The 20,866-nt window shown below is 35.3% G+C and overlaps 1 protein-coding gene and 1 pseudogene across 2 annotated transcripts in view; both read left to right on the forward strand.

The window, feature by feature from the left end:
• ADAM9 (ADAM metallopeptidase domain 9) overlaps nucleotides 1-20,866 on the forward strand; it is a 144,535-nt gene extending 123,669 nt beyond the window's left edge. The window contains exons 17-22 of one of the 2 annotated variants that reach the window (XM_049632414.1): nucleotides 3,915-3,995; nucleotides 4,295-4,400; nucleotides 12,067-12,208; nucleotides 13,947-14,034; nucleotides 18,944-19,011; nucleotides 20,655-20,866. In XM_049632414.1, coding sequence (XP_049488371.1) covers nucleotides 3,915-3,995; nucleotides 4,295-4,400; nucleotides 12,067-12,208; nucleotides 13,947-14,034; nucleotides 18,944-19,011; nucleotides 20,655-20,748 — 579 coding nt within the window. In that variant the 3' untranslated portion in view covers nucleotides 20,749-20,866. Of the gene's footprint in view, nucleotides 1-3,914; nucleotides 3,998-4,294; nucleotides 4,401-12,066; nucleotides 12,209-13,946; nucleotides 14,035-18,943; nucleotides 19,012-20,654 lie in introns of those variants that run through there. The other variant, XM_049632415.1, reaches the window with a different exon arrangement.
• Nucleotides 668-3,159, forward strand: LOC125923829 (heterogeneous nuclear ribonucleoprotein A1-like; annotated as a pseudogene).

Genomic DNA, 20,866 nt, shown 5'->3' on the forward strand with positions numbered 1-20,866 from the left:
TATCTCATGATTTATTTGTTTTTGCTACAAAGAAATTTTAAAATATAATGAAGTTATTTCAGTTTTGTTTGTTTTGCCTTGGTTTCATGTTATGCTTAGAAAAGTTTTTTGTATTCCAGTAAAATATAAAAATTCTCTGATGTTTTCTTTTTATATTTTTACAGTGTTGTTGGGCTTGACTTTTATTGGCACAGTTTAATTTGTTAATATTTCATTCTATTTCTATAATCTTAATGTTTTAAAATGTTTTCTTAATATTTCCTGCTTTATCTTCCTCTTTTGTTATATTGCACAAATTATGTTTGAGTGTTTGTGTGTTTGTATGAGTTTGATATGGAGGTTATATACCTTTTTCTTTCTGTTATACTAGTTTTTTTTTTTTTAATAGCAAGAGAAACACATTAATTTATTTTCCCCAATGATGTCAAGAAGCAAAATAATATCTGCTAATTTCTCCCTGATGTACCTCTATTACTTCCAATCCCTCACATGCTATTTTGTTGTTGTTGGTGGTGGTGTTGAAAAAAATACTGGCTTTAAATTCCGATGATTACTGTATTTTAAGGGCTTTTATCTTTTTGTGTTTTATTCAAAAATATTTTCTTTTTGTGTTGTATTAGTATGTCAACGTTTATGTACAAGGATAGCAAATGCTTGGTATGTGTACCTACACTAACATACTGATGGAACAAAACACCAAACATTTTCTGTAGCCATAAAATAGGATAGGTTGGGTCCTGTCCTTCTGGTCTGTACCAAAGGCTGGACTCTGGGGACTTTGAGCAGGCTGATAATTTGGTACTAGTTCAGGTCTATATTCTTTATATATTTATTCAACATTTTTTTTTAGGGGAGGAGCTAAACAGTAAGTGGGAAAAGAGAACTCTAGCTTCTTTTTTATTATCCCAGGTAGTTCAGCTTTGGCTCCAAACTCATATCCTAACATTAGTAAGTGAGTCCTGTAGTTAACTTCATCTGCCCTCCTTTACTTGTGGTTGTTGTTGGTGGTGTGGGCTCGGTAGTGTTGGAGATGATGGGCTTACTTCACCCCTTCAAGCAATTTATCAGGGTGTTCCTTCCAGTTTGGTTCTACCCATTCCACAAAGTAAACAATGCCAATCAGAACACCCTTTTCCACTAAGAACTTGGAAGTTTTCTGTTCCCTAAAGTAAGTCTGCCAGATATCAACACATTCCATCTTATTTCTATGACCTTATTTAATGCTTCAAGCATCCACTATAAATTATTTATTGAAAGAAAAGTCTCCTTTTAGCTGAATGGGAAAGTTATTGGTAAATATCTCCTCAAAAGCTTATAGATATATAAAAAAAGTATTTTGAGATCTTTATTTGGGGAAATGGGTGGGTGGAGGACAGGTGAGGAGTTACTTATTACTGTGGAATCTTTTGTACTTTAAAAATGCCTAACCATATAAATATACTTCTTATTTAAAAATTAGTTGAAAATTATTAGACAATTTGGGGATCCTCTTACTCTACAATAATGTTGAAACCTATGTACTTTAGAATAATGAAGGTAGCTATTGATATTGCATTGTTCTCTGATTGTCCTTTATTTCATTAGAGCATTTAAACATTCTGATTTTGTGTAGTTGGTTGCCTAAAAAAATTTTAAAATAGCACTCCACAGTCTTTAAGAAAAGTTAACCTTTTTTTCTAACTTACCCCAAAAGAACAGCTTTTCAATAAAAAATTTTTTCTGGAGATATGTTTGTTAGATTAATCCTTTCTGCCCGTGGACGCCCCCAAGTAAGCATTGTCAAAGTCTCCCCTCCCACCGCCGTCATGTCTAAGTCAGAGTCTCCCAAAGAGCCTGAACAGCTGCGGAAGCTTTTCATTGGAGGTTTGAGCTTTGCAACAACCGATGAGAGTCTGAGGAGCCATTTTGAGCAATGGGGAACGCTTACGGACTGTGTGGTAATGAGAGATCCAAATACCAAGCGTTCCAGAGGCTTTGGGTTTGTTACCTATGCCACTGTGGAAGAGGTGGATGCAGCCATGAATGCAAGGCCACACAAGGTGGATGGAAGAGTTGTAGAACCAAAGAGGACTGTCTCTAGAGAAGATTTTCAAAGACCTGGTGCCCACTTAACTGTGAAAAAGATTTTTGTCGGTGGCATTAAAGAAGACACTGAAGAACATCATCTAAGAGATTATTTTGAACAGTATGGGAAAATTGAAGTGATCGAAGCCATGACTGACTGAGGAGGCAGTGGCAAAAAGAAAGGCTTTGTTTTGTAACATTTGATGACCATGACTCTGTAGACAAGATTGTCATTCAAAAATGCTGTACTGTGAATGGCCACAACTGTGAAGTAAGGAAAGCTTTATCTAAGCAAGAGATGGCTAGTGCTTCCTCCAGCCAAAGAGGTCGAAGTGGTCCTGGGAACTTCGGTGGTGGTCGTGGCGGTGGTTTTGGTGGGAATGACAACTTTGGCCATGGAGGAAACTTACTTGGGCGAGGTGGCTTTGGTGGCATTCGAGGTGTGGTGGACATGGTGGCAGTGGGGATGGCTATAACGGATTTGGTAATGATGGAAGCAACTTTGGAGGTGGTGGAAGCTATGATGATTTTGGCAGCTACAACAATCAGTCTTCAAATTTTGGACCCATGAAAGGAGGAAATTTTGGAGGCAGAAGCTCTGGTCCCTATGGTGGTGGAGGCCAATATTTTGCCAAACCATGAAACCAAGGTGGCTATGGCGGTTCCAGCAGCAGCAGTAGCTATAGCAGTGGCAGAAGATTTTAATTACTGCCAGGAAACAAAGCTTAGCAGGAGAGGAGAGCCAGAGAAGTGACAGGGAAGCTACGGGTTACAAAAGATTTGTGAACTCAGCCAAACACAGTGGTTGCTGGGCCTAGCTGCTACAAAGAAGACATGTTTTAGACAATACCCAAGTGTATGGGCAAAAAACTCGACTGTATTTGTGACTAATTGCATAACAGGTTATTTTAGTTTCTGTTTTGTGGAAAGTGTAAAGAATTCCACCAAAGGGTTTTAATGTAGACTTTTTTTTTTTTTTTGCACCCATGCTGTTGATTGCTAAATGTAATAGTCTGATCGTGATGCTGAATAAACATGTCTCTTTAAAAAAAAAAAAATTAATTAATTAAAATAAATTAAAATTTTTTTCTGGAAACCGAGAAAATTTCTAGTAAATTTTTAGCTGATTCCTTTGAGTCTGTAATGTTTTTTGTATATAATAATACTTTTTATATCTCTTTCATCATTTAGGACTCATTTCTGTTTCATATCTCATTGCGTGAAGTAGAATTTCTAGAACTATATAAGATAATAATGATTTATTTTCAATAGTGATTTTAATAGAAATGCCTCTATTAATTCATCATTAATCATGATATTGGTAGATAGGTTTTGTCTTATCAACAAAGTATACTTTTATTCTTGTTTTGGAAGAATTTTAAAAATTTAATTGTGTTTTAAACTTTGTGAAATACTGTTTTGATATCTTGTACTAATGACAGTTTATCTGAGGTATTATGGTAATAGATTTCCTATCATTGAGCCTTTTTTATAAGAGTGGTATCAACTCTATCTGGTTACTTTTGATTTGGAAAAGTCCATTTGTGAATATTTTACTTGGGCTTTTTGCATTTATATTTGTATGGAAGGATGGATTATAATTTTATTGTTGTTTTTGGCCTTTGTGTCATCCTTCTCTTTTCTGATTGTTAATTCTATGTTAATTTCACTTACTTTTTTACATTTTCAAATATATAATATGAAAGTTAGCTATTCCTTGAAAGTTTAAAAAAAGTCACCGTGAAATAGTGTGTGCCTAGCTCTTCTTTTCTGGGCACTTGATTAATGTGTTCTTCTTTTCCTTATTCATTACTTCTTCTTCTTCTTCTTTTTTTTTTTTTTTTGTCCAGATCTGTAGAAACTTCCAGTGTGTAAATGCTTCTGTTTTGAATTATGACTGTGATATTCAGAAAAAGTGTCATGGACATGGGGTAGGTAACACTCTCTTCTGGTTTGTTCATGAAACTAGTGCTGAATCATGAGACTTCTCAGTGAGGGTTAGGTGAGACTTCCCAAGATTTTTAGGTTTTTAGATATTGGGGAATTTAGATACCTGACAAATTTTTCATTCTTAAAAAGAGTGAGTGCCTGTGGATTTGCATGAATTTCATCCTTTTTCTTGGTTTCCATTCTTGAGTTTATGATGTAGATATTCACAATTAACCAATTCACGATATTCACAATTAACCAAAGTGGTTTTTTTTTTTTATTTTTTTTTATTGTTTTGAAGGTATGTAATAGCAATAAGAATTGTCACTGTGATAATGGCTGGGCTCCCCCAAATTGTGAGACTAAAGGATATGGAGGAAGTGTGGACAGCGGACCTACATACAATGGCAAGTATATAGAAGAAAATTAGTGTGATTGTCCAGTAGCCCATGTCAGAAAGTGGGCATCCTTGTACCTTTCCCTTATTTCCCACATTGGTTATACATTAAATATGTTGATTCTGCCTCCTAAATTTCTCATGAATGTTTCCGTTTTTTTTTAAATCCCTATTCATTACCTTCAATTTCTTGTCTGAACTTACAGGATAGCCTCTTAACGAGGCTCCCTCTTCCCCATCTTGCTTCCTGTAATCCATGTTTCATACTACTTTACAGAATTTTATTTTATTTTATTTTTCAGCTGTTTATTTTATAATTTATATTTATTTTTTAAAATTCAAGTATAATTAACATACAATGTTATATTAGTGTCAGCTGTACAATATAATGATTTAACAATTCTGTCCATCACTCAGTGTCTATTAAGGTAAGTGTACTCTTTTTTTCCCTTCCAATTTTTATTTAAATTCTAGGTAGTTAGCATAGAGTGTAATATTGGTTTTACGAGTAGGATTTAGTGATTCATCACGTACATATAACACCCAGTGCTCATCATAACAAGTGCCCTCCTTTGGGGACCTGGGTGGCTTAGTCAGTTGACTGTCTGACTCTTGATTTAGGCCCAAATCATGATCCCAGGGTTGTGGGATCAAGCCCTGTGTTGGGCTCTGTGCTGAGTGTGGAACCTACTTGGGATTCTCTTCTGTCTCTCCCTCTGCCCCTCTCCCCCACTTGTGCCCTCTCTTTTTCTCTAAACACAAAAGAAAACAAAAACAAGTGCCCTCCTTAATACTCATCACCCATTTAACCCATTCCCCACCCACCTTAAAAGTCTCTTATGGTTTGTCTCTGTCTCTTTTTTTTCCTTCCCATAAGTTCATCTGTTTTGTTGGTTAAACTCCACAAATGAGTGGAATCATATGGTATTTGTCTTTCTCCATTTCGCTTAGCATAATACATTCTAGCTCCATCCACGTCATTGCAAATGGCAAGATTGTATTCTTTTTTTAATGTAATTTAATTAATTTATTTTTTTTTTGAGAGAGAGAGAGAGAGAGAGATCTAGATAGAGAGAGAGAGAGAGAGAGAGAGAGAGAAAATCCTAAGCAGGCTCCATGCTCAGTGTGGAGCCTCATGTGGGGCTCGATCCCACGCCCTGGGATCATGACCTGAGCCAAAATCAAGAGTTGGATGCTCAACCTACTGAGCCACCCAGACACCCTGTCATACTTTTTGATAACTGAAATATTCCATTACATTACAGAATTTTAGTGTTTTTCGTCAAGAATTCAGTTTTGATTATGTCTGTGTCGTGCTTTAAATTCAGTGCTTCTTGGAGTGCCTGAGCGGCTCAGTCGGTTATGCATCCGACTCTTGGTTTCGGCTCAGGTTGAGTTTGAGCCTCACGTGGGCTCTGTGCTGACAGTGCAGGGCCTGCTTGGGATTCTCTCTCCCTCTCTCTCTGACCCTCCCCTGCTTGTGTCTTTCTTTCTTTCAAAATAAATAAATAAACTTAAATAAATTCAGTGCTTCTACATTGCTATTAGAATGAGGTCCAGAAATCCTTAACCTGGCTTAAATGCTTTGCATGATTTGCCTCTAGCTTAACTTTCTTCCCTCCTTTCACTCTGCTTAAGACATGGTAAACTTCTTGTGGTGGCTGGGTGGCTCAGTTGGTTGAGGGTTGAATGGTTGAGTGTCTGACTCTTAATTTTGGCTCAGGTCATGATTCCAGGGTTGTAGGATTGAGCCCTGCATTGGGCTCCGTGCTGACAACTCAGAGCCTGCTTGAGATTTTCTTTCTTTCTCTCTCTCTCTCCAGCCCTCCCGATCCTCTCAAAATAAGTAAATATTTAAAAAAAAGTTCTCTCTTTCCTTTCCTTGCCCCTCTCCCCCAGTCTCGCACGTGTTCTCTCTCTCTCTAAAAGGAAAAAAAAAGACATTGTAACTTCTTTTGTTTCCTTTAACAGGCTACTCTTTTACCTCTGGTCTTCATACAGTATTATAGTCACATTGTAGAAACTTGGTTAATTGCTACTCATACTTCAGTTTATACCTTACTTTCTCTAGAAAGTTTCTCCTGACTGTGTAAATCTGAATAAATGTGCTCTCTTTATTTGTTCTCCTTTTATTGTAAGCACTATCACATTCTATAGTAATTAGTTACTAATTTTTTTTTCCGCTGATAGACTATGAATGAGCTCCTTGTTCACCAGTGTCTTCCTAGTGAGAATATATGCTTGCTTTCTCTTGGGTAATTACAAAGTAGAATGGTTGTTCATAGAGTGTGCTTATGTTTAGCATTTTAAGGAATCGCCAAACTGTTTCCCCAAGTGGTTGTACCACTTTATATTCTCCCCAGCTGCATGGGAGGGCTCTAATTTCTCCACGTCCTCTTCAACACTTGGTGTGGTCAGTCTTTTTAATTTTAGCCCTTCTAGCAGATGGCTAATTTTAGCCTTCTAGTGTAATAGAATTTCTCTGATTACTAATGATGAACATTTTTTTTGTTCACTTATTTGCCATCCACATATCTTCTTTGGTGAAGTGTCTGTTCAAATCTTTTTGTCCGGTTTTTAGTTAGGTTGTCTTCTTGAGTTCCTTATTCTGGATACAAGTCCTTTCTGACATATATCCTTTGTAAATATTTTCTCTTGGTCTGCTTACTTTGGGTTTCATTTGTGGTTCTTTTTCTAGTTTCTTAAGGTAAAAGATGAGGTAATTGATTTGAGACCTTTTTGCTTTGCTTTTTTTTTTTAGTGTTCATTTATTTTTGAGAGAGACATAGAGACAGTGCTCCTGTGAGAGAGCGGGGGAGGGGCAGAGAGAGGGAGACAGAGGATCCGAAGAGGGCTTTGCACTGACAGCAGAGAGAGCCTGATGCGGGGCTCTAACTCACAAACCCTGAGGTCCTGACTTGAGCCAAAGTTGGACGCTTAACCAACTGAGCCACCCAGGCACCCCAAAACCTTTTTTCTTTTCTAATATAGGTGTTGTAGTGCTATCAGTTTTCCTCTAAGAACTGGTTTTTTTTTTTTTTGTATCCCACTAATTTTGATATGTTGTGCCTTTGTTTTAATTCATCTCAACCTAACTTCTAATGTATTTTTATTTTTTTTCTTTGACTCATGAGTTATTAAAAAATGCTTTGCTTTGAAGTATCTGAGGGATTTTTAGATACCTTAGTGTTATTGATTTTCCATTTATTACACCGTAGTCAGGAACATAGTTTATATGACTCAAATACTTGTATATTTTCCAAAACTTGTTTTATGTTCCAGATTGTGGTTTATCTTAATAATTAGTTTATATACACTTGAAAAGAATGTACATTCTGCTATCATTGGTTAGAGTGTTTTATAAATAATTAGTTCATGTTAGTTGACAGATGTTTAAATTTTGTATCTCCTTACCGATTTCTGTATACCTGTTCTGTCAATTTTGAGAGAGGAATATTGAAATCTCTGGTATTGTTATAACTGTGAATCTGCCTGTTTGTCATGGAAGTTCTGTCAGTTTTTGTTCCATGTAATGTGAAGCTCTGTTCTGTTGACAAACTGATCCCTTTATCATTATGAAGTAGCTCTCCTTATACCTGTTAATATTCAGTGCTTTGCAATTAGAAATTAATATAGCTACTCCAGATTTCTTTTGATTAATCAGCATGGGAAATCCTTTCTCATTCTATTTTCAATCTACTTGTGTCTTTGTATTTAAAGTGGGTTTCTAGTAGGCAGGATATAGTTTGGTTTTGCTTTTTTTTTGTCAGTCTGCCAATCTTTGCATTTCAATTGAGTTGTTTTGACCACTTACATTTATTATTTTTTTTAATTAAAAAGATTTTTTTAATGCTATTTATTTTTGAGAGAGAGAGAGAGAGAGAGAGAGAGAGACAGTGTGAGCGGGGAGGGGCAGAGAGAGAGGGAAATACAGAATTTGAAGCAGGCTCCAGGCTCCGAGCAGCTTAGCACAGAGCCCTAACACGGGGCTTGAACCCACAGATCATGAGATCATGACCTGAGCTGAAGTTGGACGTTTAACCGAATGAGCCACCCAGGCGCCCCATTGACCACTTACATTTAATTTTATTATTGATGTTTGGGTTTAAATCTATCATATTGCTATTTTTCTATCACAGTCCTGCTTCATGTGATACTTTCCACTTCACTCCGTTGCTTCCCTTTCTCTCCTCCTGGCTTTCGTGCTATTGCCATCATATTTTGTATATGTTATAAACCCTACCATACATTGTTATTATTTCTGCTCTAAACAGTTGGTTATCTTTTAAGGAGGTTTAAATGATAGAAAAGGTCTTTATATTTACCCACATAATTACCATTTCTGGTGGTCTTCATTTCTGAAAATTATATTTCCATCTGGTATCATTCAATTTTTGCTTGAAGGACTTCTTTTCACATTTCTTGTAATGCAGCTCTACCAGTGACAAATACTTTTAGCATTTGTGTATCTTAAAAAGTTTTTATTTTGCTTTCTTTCTTGAATAATAACTGGGTAAAGTTATTATTAACTTACATTTATTAACTTTATATTATGAAAGGGTGGCAGTTTTTCCCTCCCTCTTCTACTTCTTCAAAGATGTTTCTCCATTGTCTTTCGGCATTGCTTTTCCTGAGAAATTGGCCATCATCTTTTCTTTTTTGGTCTTTTGTTTTTTTAGGTGTCTTTTTCACTGTCTGGTTGCTTGTAAGATTTTCTCTTTATCTCTGGTTTTTAGTATTTGGTTATAATGTGCCTTGGTGTGTTTGGGATTTGTTGGAATTTTTGGATTTGTGCTTTTATAGTTTCCTTCAAATTTGGAAAGATTGTGGTCATTATTTCTTCAGATATTTTTTTCTGTCTTTCTTCTTCCCGTTCTTCAGGACTCCAGTTGCATGTATATTTGGCTACTTGGAGTTCTTTAACATTTCACTGTTTTGCCTTGATTTTTTTTTAAATTCCTTATTCTCTGTATTTAATTTCAAATAGTCTATTGTTATTCTTCAAATTCACTCTTATTCTCTGATGTTTTATCTGCCATTAATTCCATCCAGTGTGTTTTTATCATAGACATTGTGGTTTTTATTTCTATAAGTTCTAGTTTTTTTCATTAGTTTCATATCTCTACGTAGCGTGTTCAATTTTTAGCTTCTTGAACATATAGTTGTAATACAATTATAATAACTTACAGTGTTTTTGTCTACTAATTCTATCATCTGTATCATTTTCTTGATTTTTCTCCTCATTTTGAGTCATATGTTTCTTCTTTGCATGCCCAGTAATTTTTTTTTTTTTTTTTTTTTTTTTTTTTTTTAACTAGATGCCAGTAACTGTGAATTTTGCCTTGTTGGATACTAGGTATTTTGGGATTTCTATTGATGAACTTTGTTCTTGAGTGCTGATGTTACTTGGACATAGTTTGATCCTTCTGGGTCTTGCTTTTAAGCTCTATTAAGCAGGACTTGAACAGCAATTAGTCTAGGGCTAATTTTGTCCCATTACTGAGGCAAAAAGCCTTCTGTTTATTCCACTCAGTGCCACATTGATGATGAAGTTTTCTACTGTGAATGGTAGGAAGAGGCACTCTTCCTCATTCTATGTGACCTGTGTGGTTTGTTCCCACTGATCCTTTTAGAGGATTCTTTCTCTGGCTTCAGGTGTTTTCTTTACATGCATACATTGATCAGTACTCAACTAAATATTTGAGAGGGGCCCTTTGCAGATCTTTTAAGTTCTGTCTGTGTAGCTCTGCTGTCCAGTACTTTGCTCCATGAACTCTAGCTGCCTTGGCTTCCTCAGACAACCAGCTCCATCTCCTCAATTCAAGGAGACCACTGAGCTTCCCTCACTGTCATTATGATCTGTTAGCTTTCCCTGAGCAGCAAAGCTCACCTTATTTGTTTTCTCTCAGGGATCACTTTTCTTTGTTACCTGATGTGCCCAATGTCTTGAAAACTGTTGCTTAATGTATTTTGCCTGGTTTTCTGGTTATTTTAGCTCACAGGATAAATCTGGTCCCTGTTATTCCATCTTGACTAGAAGTGGAAAGTTGGAACTATGGACTTCAGTGGCTCTTTATCATTCCATTGAGTGGGTGTGCTATAACTTGACTTAGCTGTTTTCTAGTTATTTGACATTAGGTTTCTAAGTTTTTGATATGCACTGATAACATACTAATACTTATGCATTTTTTCCAGTTGAAGGATAGATTGCCAGTAATGAGCTTATTAGGTTGAAGGTAGAATCCTTTTTATGGTTCTTGACCACAATTCCAAATGAATTTACGTTAATGTCACTGATAGTATGAAGGTATCAGTTTCAATATAACCTTGTCAGTGTTGGTTGCTTTAATTTAAATTCTGTCTACTCATTAGTAAGTATGAAATGAGACATCAAACTGACTTTAATTTTTTATATTCTTATTTTTAATTGGGTTGAATTCTATTTCATGTAGTTTCATACAAGCTTTAACAGAAAGTTTTGGTACTTTTATAAACTTAATATTTTATAGACAACTTTATAGTTTACCACTGCTGTTTATATTTAGTATATTTTTTCTTTTCCTAATGAACATGGCATATATATCAAATTAATATGAATTAATGAATTTTTAAGATTTATAATAAGACTTACAACCTAGAAACCAGAAAAAATAATGTTGATAAAATTAAATACCTAAAAACAATAAATGTATGCATAGAGAAAAGCATTGGATCCTAAGACAAATGATAAAATAGGAAAAATATTTCCAACTCATATCACAGACAAAGCTAGTTTCCTAATGTATAAAGAACCTTTAGAAACTGAGAAGAAAAAAAACAATAGTCCAATAGAAAAATAGATTGGACAGAAAAAGAAATACAGTATTTCCTTACACGTGAACAGTTGTTTTCCTCATAATATAAAAAAAAATGTAAATTAAAATTATATAAGGTACAATTTTTCACCTAACAGGTTGGCAAAAATGCAGAAGGTTGACTCTATGGGTGATACAATGAGGAATTCTTATATATTGCTAGCTGGCATGCTAAATTGTAACCACCGCTGTGGCGGACAGTTTAACAGTGCCTTAAAAAATGATGAATGCCTTTACTCTCTGATACAGCAATTCTACTTCTGCAAAATTATTCTATACATATGGCTGTATCAATATGATATGATATATGTACAAGGTTATTTATTATAGCATTTTTTTTAGAATAGCAAAAGATAGGAAAAATAAAAGTATTGGTAGGGCACTGGCTAGATAAACTGTAGGACATCCTTGTAATGGAGTTTTGTATAGCTGTATAGAAAATGAGGTGGTCCTCTGTATGGTTTGGGAAGATGTACATAGAAGCAAAAAAAAAAAAAAAAAATGGATGTGCTCCATAGTGTTTATGATATGCTACCTTTTGTGTAAGAAAGGGTTGGCAATAAAAGCATACTTTATTTTTGCTTATGTTTGCATGAAGGAATACTGTAAGAAACCAATGAAAGTGGTTATCTAATGGAAAGGCAAAGATGAAGTAGTTAGGGAAGAGGTATAAGCAAGACTTCTCAATGAATTGTTTCTGTCAGTTTGACTTTTGAACAATGTGAAAATTAATGTAAAACATTTATAATCACCTAGTATGTTTTAGTTAATATGTGTTAACTTCTAATTTAATGATCATTAATATAAAATTCTTTTCTCTAGAAAAGAGTACTGCATTGAGAGATGGACTTCTGGTATTCTTCTTTGTAATTGTTCCCCTTATTGTGTTTGCTGCTTTTGTCTTCATCAAAAGAGATCAACTCTGGAAAAGCTACTTCAGAAAGAAGAGATCACAAACATATGAGTACTTAAATTTTTTTCTTTTAAATTCATAATAGAGAATTTAAAGTAATTATTAATGATGACAGTCATATCATAGAGGTTGGTTTAAAAATAGAGTTCTAAGGGTTCTTTCTATTTTTTTGACATAATTAGCAGAGGTTAAAGGATAGTGGTGATTCAGCCACCTCTTATAATGGTGAGGGAAAAGATTATAATGACCAGCCTGTATGCTACTGAAAATGGCCCTTAGGCTTCATTTGTTTGACATTGATTTCTGATAGTCGGGTAAGTATCATTTGGGGCTATAGCTTGTGACTTGAGCTTCTTAATTAGATGTTAAAATATGGGTGAAAGATAAAAAATGTAAATGTCAAAAATTTTTTTCCATGTATATTTCAAGTATCAGTTATCATAAAGGAAGAATATTTAATACTGAAAACATACTTTGTGAATTATAATTTTTTTTAAATGTTTATTTTTGAGAGAGAGAGAGAGAGAGAGAAAGAGAGAGCGAGCATAAGTGGGGTAGGGGCAGAGAGAGAGGGAGACATAGAATCTGAAGCAGGCTCCAGGCTCTGAGCTGTCGGTACAGAGCCCGACGTGGGGCTCGGACTCACAAACAGTGAGATCATGACGTGAACCAAAGTCGGTTGCTTAACCGACTGCATCACCATGCACTCCTATTTTGTGAATCATAAGTTTTTAAGAAATTAGTTTTGATGGAAGGAAGGGCTATTATAATTCAGACACCTGACATTTCTGGTCTATGTGTTGGACTCCTGCACGACTGTCTCTCAACTATCACTTCTAACATGTTGGCTTTCGAATAGAACATACTAGCGTGCTCGAATATAACATATAGCATACTGGCCTTGTAATCAGATCTAAGATCTAGCTTGTCATATGCTAGAATTGTGAACTGGAATAATAAATAAAGCTCTCTGAACTTTGGTTTATTTCCTCTGAAATAGGGATAATATTACCTGTCTCTTAGGGTTGATATGAGGATTAAATGGGAGATTATTAACAAAATCCATAGTCCATTGTTAGCATAATGTAATTATTTAAAAATGAGTTTTTATTATAATAAAAATAGTTTATCATGATGATTTCTTATTTAATATATTTTGATAGAGTACTCTGATGTGAGTTTTAATTTTTAACGTATTCTAAAACAGATTTATCTCCTATTCTTTCTTTCTCTTACTTCCTGCCACACTCAAACTGACCAATCCATAGATAATTCTCCAGTCTGCATCTCTGAAATTTTAGTTCCATAATCATAGCTCTCTCCTATGCATCTCTGTTGAGCTGACTTGCTGTTACCTCAGCATGTCTAAAATTTAATTGGTATCTTTCCAACCAGCTTGTTTGCTCCTCTTGGACTTCCTAATTTTTAGAGTGACTACTTAACGTTTTGTGTATTCAGCCTAAGAATATGCATTTGCTTTTTGCTTTTAGGAACGCTTGAAGAGAAAAGTTTGGAAACACTGGCCTAGTTGGCCAAATTTTATAGTTTCTTAGAATTTTAGTTTATTTAATTGTAAAGTGGAATTAACAAAACTTTCCAGTGCTGTAAGGATTGAAAATACGTGAAAGCGGTTAAAAGTGCCATAAAAGTTTTAATTATCATCATGATCATCATTACCACCACTGCAGACATCATTATTCTATATTTGAAAAAATGCAATGTCATTTTCTACATATCATGTAGAAATGTTCCAATCTTACCTTGGCTGAAAAGTAATTGTCTCTTTCAGATCAGATGGCAAAAATCAAGCGAAAGCTTCTAGACAGCCAGCGAGTGTTCCTCGACCTGTTTCTTCAGTGACTCCTCCCAGAGAAGCTGTAAGTTTCAGACAAACAAACAAAATTTATTATGGTATCACATTGCTAAAAATGAAAAAAAATTATTGTTACATGGATATAGAAATAAGCATTGATGATTTCTTTATAATTTAAGAGTGTGGTCTCTGGGTAGGGTCCCTGGCTCAGAGAAGTCGGGAGAAGATACGTAGACATTAGGAATGCTTTGTCCTGAAATCAAGATTGGGAAATGACATGGGATCTATACTGTCACTGTGTTTTTCTGTGTCTGCTATCTTTCTGTTTTTAATGCCTGGCTTCCCTAGGGCATGTGGCCAAAGACCTAGTGCTGAGCTTCTGCAATAGGCCTAATTGTCTCAGTAATGGAACAGTAAACACTGTTCCTCTGAGTGTTTTAGGGAATACTAGGATAATATCCTTTTTTTTCATATGCATATATCCCTAAAAAATATATGATATTACTTCAAATGTTTTGAACTTCTGGATGTTAACACTTTACCAGATATATGATTTGCAGATATTTTCTTCCATTCTGTCTTCTCACTTTGTTGATAATATCCTTTGGTGCACAAAAGATTTTAATTTTTATGAAGTGCAATTTATCTTTTTTTCCCTTTATTGCTCGTGTTTTGATGTCATATCTAACAATCTATTGTCAAATCCAAGGTCATGAATATTTACTTGTATGTTTTAAGAGGCTTATGATATTTGTTCTTATTATTAGGTCTTTGATCCAGTTTGAGTAATTTTTGTATATGATATGAAGTAGGGTTCAATGTCATTCTTTTGCATGTAGAAATCTATTTGTCTTGGCCCTATTTGTTGAAGAGACTATTCTTTCTTCATTGAGTAGATTTAGCACCTTGTGGAAAAGCAGTTGGCCATAGATGTATAGGTTTCTTTCTATACTCTCAGTTCTATTCATTTGGACCATATTTCCATCATTATGGCAATTCTACATGATTTAATTATTGTAGAGCTATAATGAGTTTTGAAATTGCAAATTGTGAGTCCAGCAACTTTTTTCTTCTTTTTCAAGATTTTTTGTTACTTAAGGCCCCTTTGATTCCATATGATTTGGGAATGTACTTTTCCATTTCTGCAAAAAAGGCAGAATTTTGATAGGTGTTGTGTTGGATCTGTAGATCACTTTGGGTTGTATTGACATATCTTGACAGTGTTGAGACTTTGAACCCATGAACACCAGTTGTCTTTGCATTTACTTAGGTCTACTTTAATTACTTTCAGCAGTGTTTTGTAATTTTCACTATACAAGTCTTCAACCTTCTTGGTTAAGTTTATTATTAGGTGTTTTATTCTTTTGGATGCTATTGTAAATGGAACTGCTTTCTTAATTTCCTTTTTGGATTTTTCATTGCTGATTTTGCATGTTCATGTTACTTCCTGTATCTCTGCTGAATTCATTTATTAGCTTTAGTAGCTTTCTTGTGGACCCTTTGGGATTTTCTGTTACATAGGATCATGTTATTTGTGAATAGAGGTAGTTTTACTTCTTTCTGACTTGGATGTCTTTTATTTCCATAATTTTCTTGTCCAGTTGCTCTGGCTAGATCTTCCAGTACTATGTTGAATAGCAGTGGTAAAAGCAAGCATCCTTATATTCCTGATCTTGGTGGGAAAGCTTTCAGTTTCCTTGGCATATTAAAAAAACCTTTTGTTTTTTTGATGTTTATTTATTTTTTCAGAGAGAGGGAACAGGGAGGAGGCAGAGAGAGAGGAGGAGGCAGAATCTGAAACAGGCTCCAGGTTCTGAGCTATCAGCACAGAGTCCAATGTGGGGCTTGAACCCACGAACCACAAGATCATGACCTGAGCTGAAGTCGGATGCTTAACCAACTGAGCCACCCAGCCGCCCCTCCCTGGCATATTTAAATATTTCTCCATGTTCTTCCAGTGACATCTTTCATGTTGATTGTGAGAAGTACTTAAAGCAGTTCCTGATAGCTGTTTTTAAAGGTTTTCAGCTGTTGGTAGTCAGAGTCCTTATTTATGAAATTGGGAAAGATCATCTCTCTTTTCAAATCCATTTTTGAAATATGAATACAGCAATATCAGCTTTTTATTTTTGTTTCATATTAGCTTATATCCGTTACATGTAATTTTTTTGTCCTAATGTTGTCTCTTATAAACACAATATTTTATTTAAAATTTTTTTAAAAATATTTGTCTTAAAAATTTTTTTTAATGTTTATTTAGTTTTTTTTTTTTTTAACCTTTATTTATTTTTGAGACAGAGAGAGACAGAGCATGAACGGGGGAGGGGCAGAGAGAGAGGGAGACACAGAATCGGAAGCAGGCTCCAGGCTCTGAGCCATCAGCCCAGAGCCCGACGCAGGGCTTGAACTCACCCACCGTGAGATTGTGACCTGAGCTGAAGTCTGACGCTTAACTGACTGAACCACCCAGGCGCCCCAATGTTTATTTAGTTTTGGGAGAGGGAGAGGGAGAGGGGGAGAGGGGGAGGGAGAGGGAGAGGGAAGCAGGCTCCAGGCTCTGAGCCATCAGCACAGAGCCCAACGCGGGGCTTGAACCCACGAATCGTGAGATCATGACTTGAGCCGAAGTCAGACGCTTAATCAACTAAGCCACCCAGGCGCCCCCAAAATATTTGTCTTTTAACTGGAGACTTTATGCTGATTGCAATTATTAATGTAGTTTTTCTACCATATTACTTTATGATCTTTAATTTTCCTGTTTGTTTTTTTTTTTTCTTTCTGTTTTCTTCCCACACCACAAATCCTCTTCTATTTTTTTGGGCTGATTTAGTTTCCCTCTTGCCCCATGTCATTTTTCTCGTCTGCTTGTGTTTAGATACATTGTTACATAAATTAGATTCAGATCTGCCACTTATTTGTGATAGTTTCTTGTAGCTTCATTTTTTTTTAAAAGGATTCATTTCTTTAAACATATAAAAATACCTACTTTTTGTGCTTTATCTGATCATTTTAATGTGTGCAGTCTTGGTTTGTTATTTCTACTGATTCTTACAGTGGCTTATTTGTTAGTGTGCTTTGTGATACTGATTGTAAACTCATATTCTCTGGAATTTTATATGGGAGAATTTTATATGAAATTTTATTTCAGTCCTGAATTATAGAGTTCCTACAGAGAGTGTGTATATTTCCCTTGGCCACATGCCTGGGGTCAATTTCAGCTTCTCTAAATTAAAATTTTTGTTGGTATTTTGGGCCGCACAAGTGTTATGAACTCTGGCCCCCCAAACCCTTGTGAGGATGGGTATGTGGTTACAAATTACCCACAGAGATTATTTTCTTTTATTCCCCTTCTACCACCACCACCATCTATTTAGGCAGTTCCCCCACTGTTCTTCGGGACAGGTGTTTCTTCACTGAGTTAATCCAGTGAGGACATTGCCCTTCAGGGGCCTAGGCTTTTTATGTTAGGTCTTAGATTCAGCATTCCATCCAACTCAGGCTCCAGGTTTTGTCTTCTAGATCTATGTATTATTTGAAAACATATAATGTAGTTCACCAAGGATGGAAGACATTCATAGGACGAATGCTGCTACATCCTCTGGACTCTTTCATACTTTTACTGTTTTGGGTCTTTAAGATATTTCTTACTCCCTAGAAATTCATTCAAGCATTAAAAAATACCTATTAATATTTTAACCAGCATTTTAGGTGTTCTCTACTTAGAACATTTTAGTCTACTGTTGGTGAGTAATAAGCCTGTATCCTATTGTTTTTAATAACTGTATATCTATACCATTCCATCTTACGGATTTATCACAGATTTAAAAACCGGTTGTTTCCAATCTTGTTACCATAAAAAAATGCAGCATCAAGCATCCTTCTGTATAGGTCTGTGCATACATGTAAAAGTATATGTCAAATAAATTCCAAGAAGTGGAGTTGAACTATCCTTTTAAAGTGCTGCTTCTATGGGTTAATGGAAAGGGATGGAGACATTTTCTTGCATCCCTTCTCCATTTTCACAATAAAAGCAAATCATTTTATGGGGCCAAAAATAGACCACCTGTTCCACAGCAGGACCCAGAGAATGTTCAAGGTCTTCTCCAACACTGTGCATATTTTGTCACTCATAGAGCTTTAGAAAATAACAGCAGTTAGTAGACAACATCTTGGTCAGGATCATATTATCGGTGATTCAGTAATTCCATCTGATCTTCCCTAACTTTTCCTAACGTAAATGTGATGTGTAAAAAATATTCTTACTTTTACTTTCTTATTTGAGGCTTATCTGTTTACTTTCTTATTTGCTTTAGACTCTCACTTTATTGTAAAACTTCATTTCAACTATCTTGTCAAGGAAGAATATCATGAATTCCAAAATTAAGCGTTGTAAATTAGGACTATTTACAATACCAGTTAGGTACTATACATGTTTGGCAATACATTTTTGGAAATTTTTATTTAAAATATATTGAAATAGGAAACATGTTACCTTTTAACTAATGTAGTTGATTAAACCAAGATTATAATAGTTTAGTATTATTGAATTAAAAAAAATAACCTTAAAAGAATTAAGTAGTCCACATTCAGTGGCAAAATGTTGAATAAGCAAAATATTTTTAAATGTCAGCATCGTAAGTCATCTATTTATTAATGTTATCTATTTATTTAAAATTTATTTTGAGAGAGAGTGATAGTGTGCATGGGAGGATTCAGAGAGAGAGGGAGAGAGAGAATCCCAAGCAGGCTTCATGCTGTCAGCACAGAGTCCAGTGCAGGGTTCTATCTCACAAACTGTGAGATCATGGTCTGAGCCGAAATCAAGAGTTAGATGCTTAACTGACTGAGCCACCTAGGTGCCCCAATCTATTCATTAATTTTAAATATATTGATTACTTTCATATGGAAAATAAACTGTATAGAAAATAAATTTATGAGTGCACTGTGGTAATAACTGTTTCTTCCTTTTTTAGCCTATATATGCAAACAGATTTCCAGTACCAACTTATGCAGCCAAGCAGCCTCAGCAGTTCCCATCAAGGTCTGAAGTGAATTTACTTAGATTACTTAAGCAGAATAAAACCCAGGGTTAATGTCTAATATTTCCCCTTGTATTTAATTTAGCACAAGGTATTTATTATCAACAGTTTAGATCGAATCCAATTTTTAGAGAAGCTTTTAAGATCTTTTGATATAAATTTTGTCATATTAGTGCAGTGTCAAAATGAAATCTTAAAGAAGTCTGAATAGGACAAGCAAATGGTGCTGCAACCTCTGGTGTATGTAAGTTTCAGAAGCAAGGGCCTTTAAAGTACCCAGCAATGGCAAACCAGATGGGTTAGACCAGCCCCTCCTATTAGGAACAGCTAGAAAAGCTAGACAGTGTGTAATAAAATATGTGTTTGAAGGCATGAGAGAACTACCAAGGAAATGAGGAAGTATGGGGCCCAGGAGAAGAAGGCAGTCTGGAGATAATTCCATCTTTTGGGGAACACTTTACTGTCCTGGACATATTTACCTATTCTGAAAATGAGAACGGAGAGACTAGGAAACTGAGGAGAGCTTTCAACAAATTCACAGGGTTGAGGGGACTAAAACTGAAGCCCTGCCAAAGAGGAAGTACCCTGGCAAACATCCCAGGTTTTGTGTTGGGACCCAGCAGTAAGGGTAAACTAGATCCTCAACTTTATTTCTATGATTTGTTTTATGTTTGGCCCCTCATCACAAAAGCAGACACACAAGAAAAGACAATGTGTCTAAAACAAGAGAAGCAATAGACCACAGAAACAGACTCAGAGGGCAATCCAGTGAGTGGCACTATCAGACACAGACTTTAAAATAACTGTAATAATTATGTCACAAAATTAATAGTCAAGATTGAGAATTTCAGCACAGAACTACAAACTTTAATAAAAGAATTATATGGAAATTCTAGACCTGAAAAACACAAGAACTAAAATCTTTCAGTTCTCAATAGATGGGCTTAAAATCAGAAAGAAGGAGCATTTATTACGATATTTTGCAGTATATAAAATGCATCTTACCCCTCCCACCTCCAGAAGTCCTTCAAATTACAATTGAATTGCAACACTGGGGAGTGTCCTCATGTATAATCTTTATTATGTAATAAAGAGTTCATTGAAATCCAGCTGTGCATCAAGAGAAGAATACATAAATCGTGAGACAGATATTCATCAAGTAATGTGGTAGTGTGTTATTGGAGTAGAGTAATACTAGAATAAGATGAAGAGGGTAAGGAAGGGTAGAGAGGTTAAGGACAGGTATAGAAGTCATAGCAGGTTTAATTCTCAGAGTGGATGTAATGTTTTGAGGAAGTTGGAATTTCAGCTCTATTTATGTAAACAGGGAGCTAGTGACCTCGTGAGTGTTTTGCAATTTGTCTTTTCAACTTCATGTGCTGTTATATTTAAAAATATATAAGCCAGAACCTTCATACAATGTTTTTTGATTATAGAATAGCATTACTTTGTGGTAGTTACTCCATTTTACGCTCTGGTTTTTGTCTTTAGCCATTGCATATCAGATGAATAATAATCTCAGAATATAATGTACTCTTCAGAATTGTCAGCAGTGTTACAGATGGTGTTACATTGGGCTTGTAATGAAGTAGTATTATTTCATGTAGTTGAAACACATGATTAACTGTCTTTTTTCCTCTTACAGGCCACCTCCACCACAACCGAAAGTATCATCTCAGGGAAATTTAATTCCTGCTCGTCCTGCACCTGCACCTCCTTTATATAGTTCCCTCACTTGATTTTTTTTTTTCCTTTACTTCTGCAGATATCTTCAGGGAACTAAGATAATCCTTTTTTTTTTCCTGATATTTTCTTGAAAAGCCTTTCTTCCTGCTGCAACTATGAATGACAACAAAA

Source organism: Panthera uncia, chromosome B1 (genome assembly GCF_023721935.1).
Source record: "Panthera uncia isolate 11264 chromosome B1, Puncia_PCG_1.0, whole genome shotgun sequence".
Taxonomy (NCBI): domain Eukaryota; kingdom Metazoa; phylum Chordata; class Mammalia; order Carnivora; family Felidae; genus Panthera; species Panthera uncia.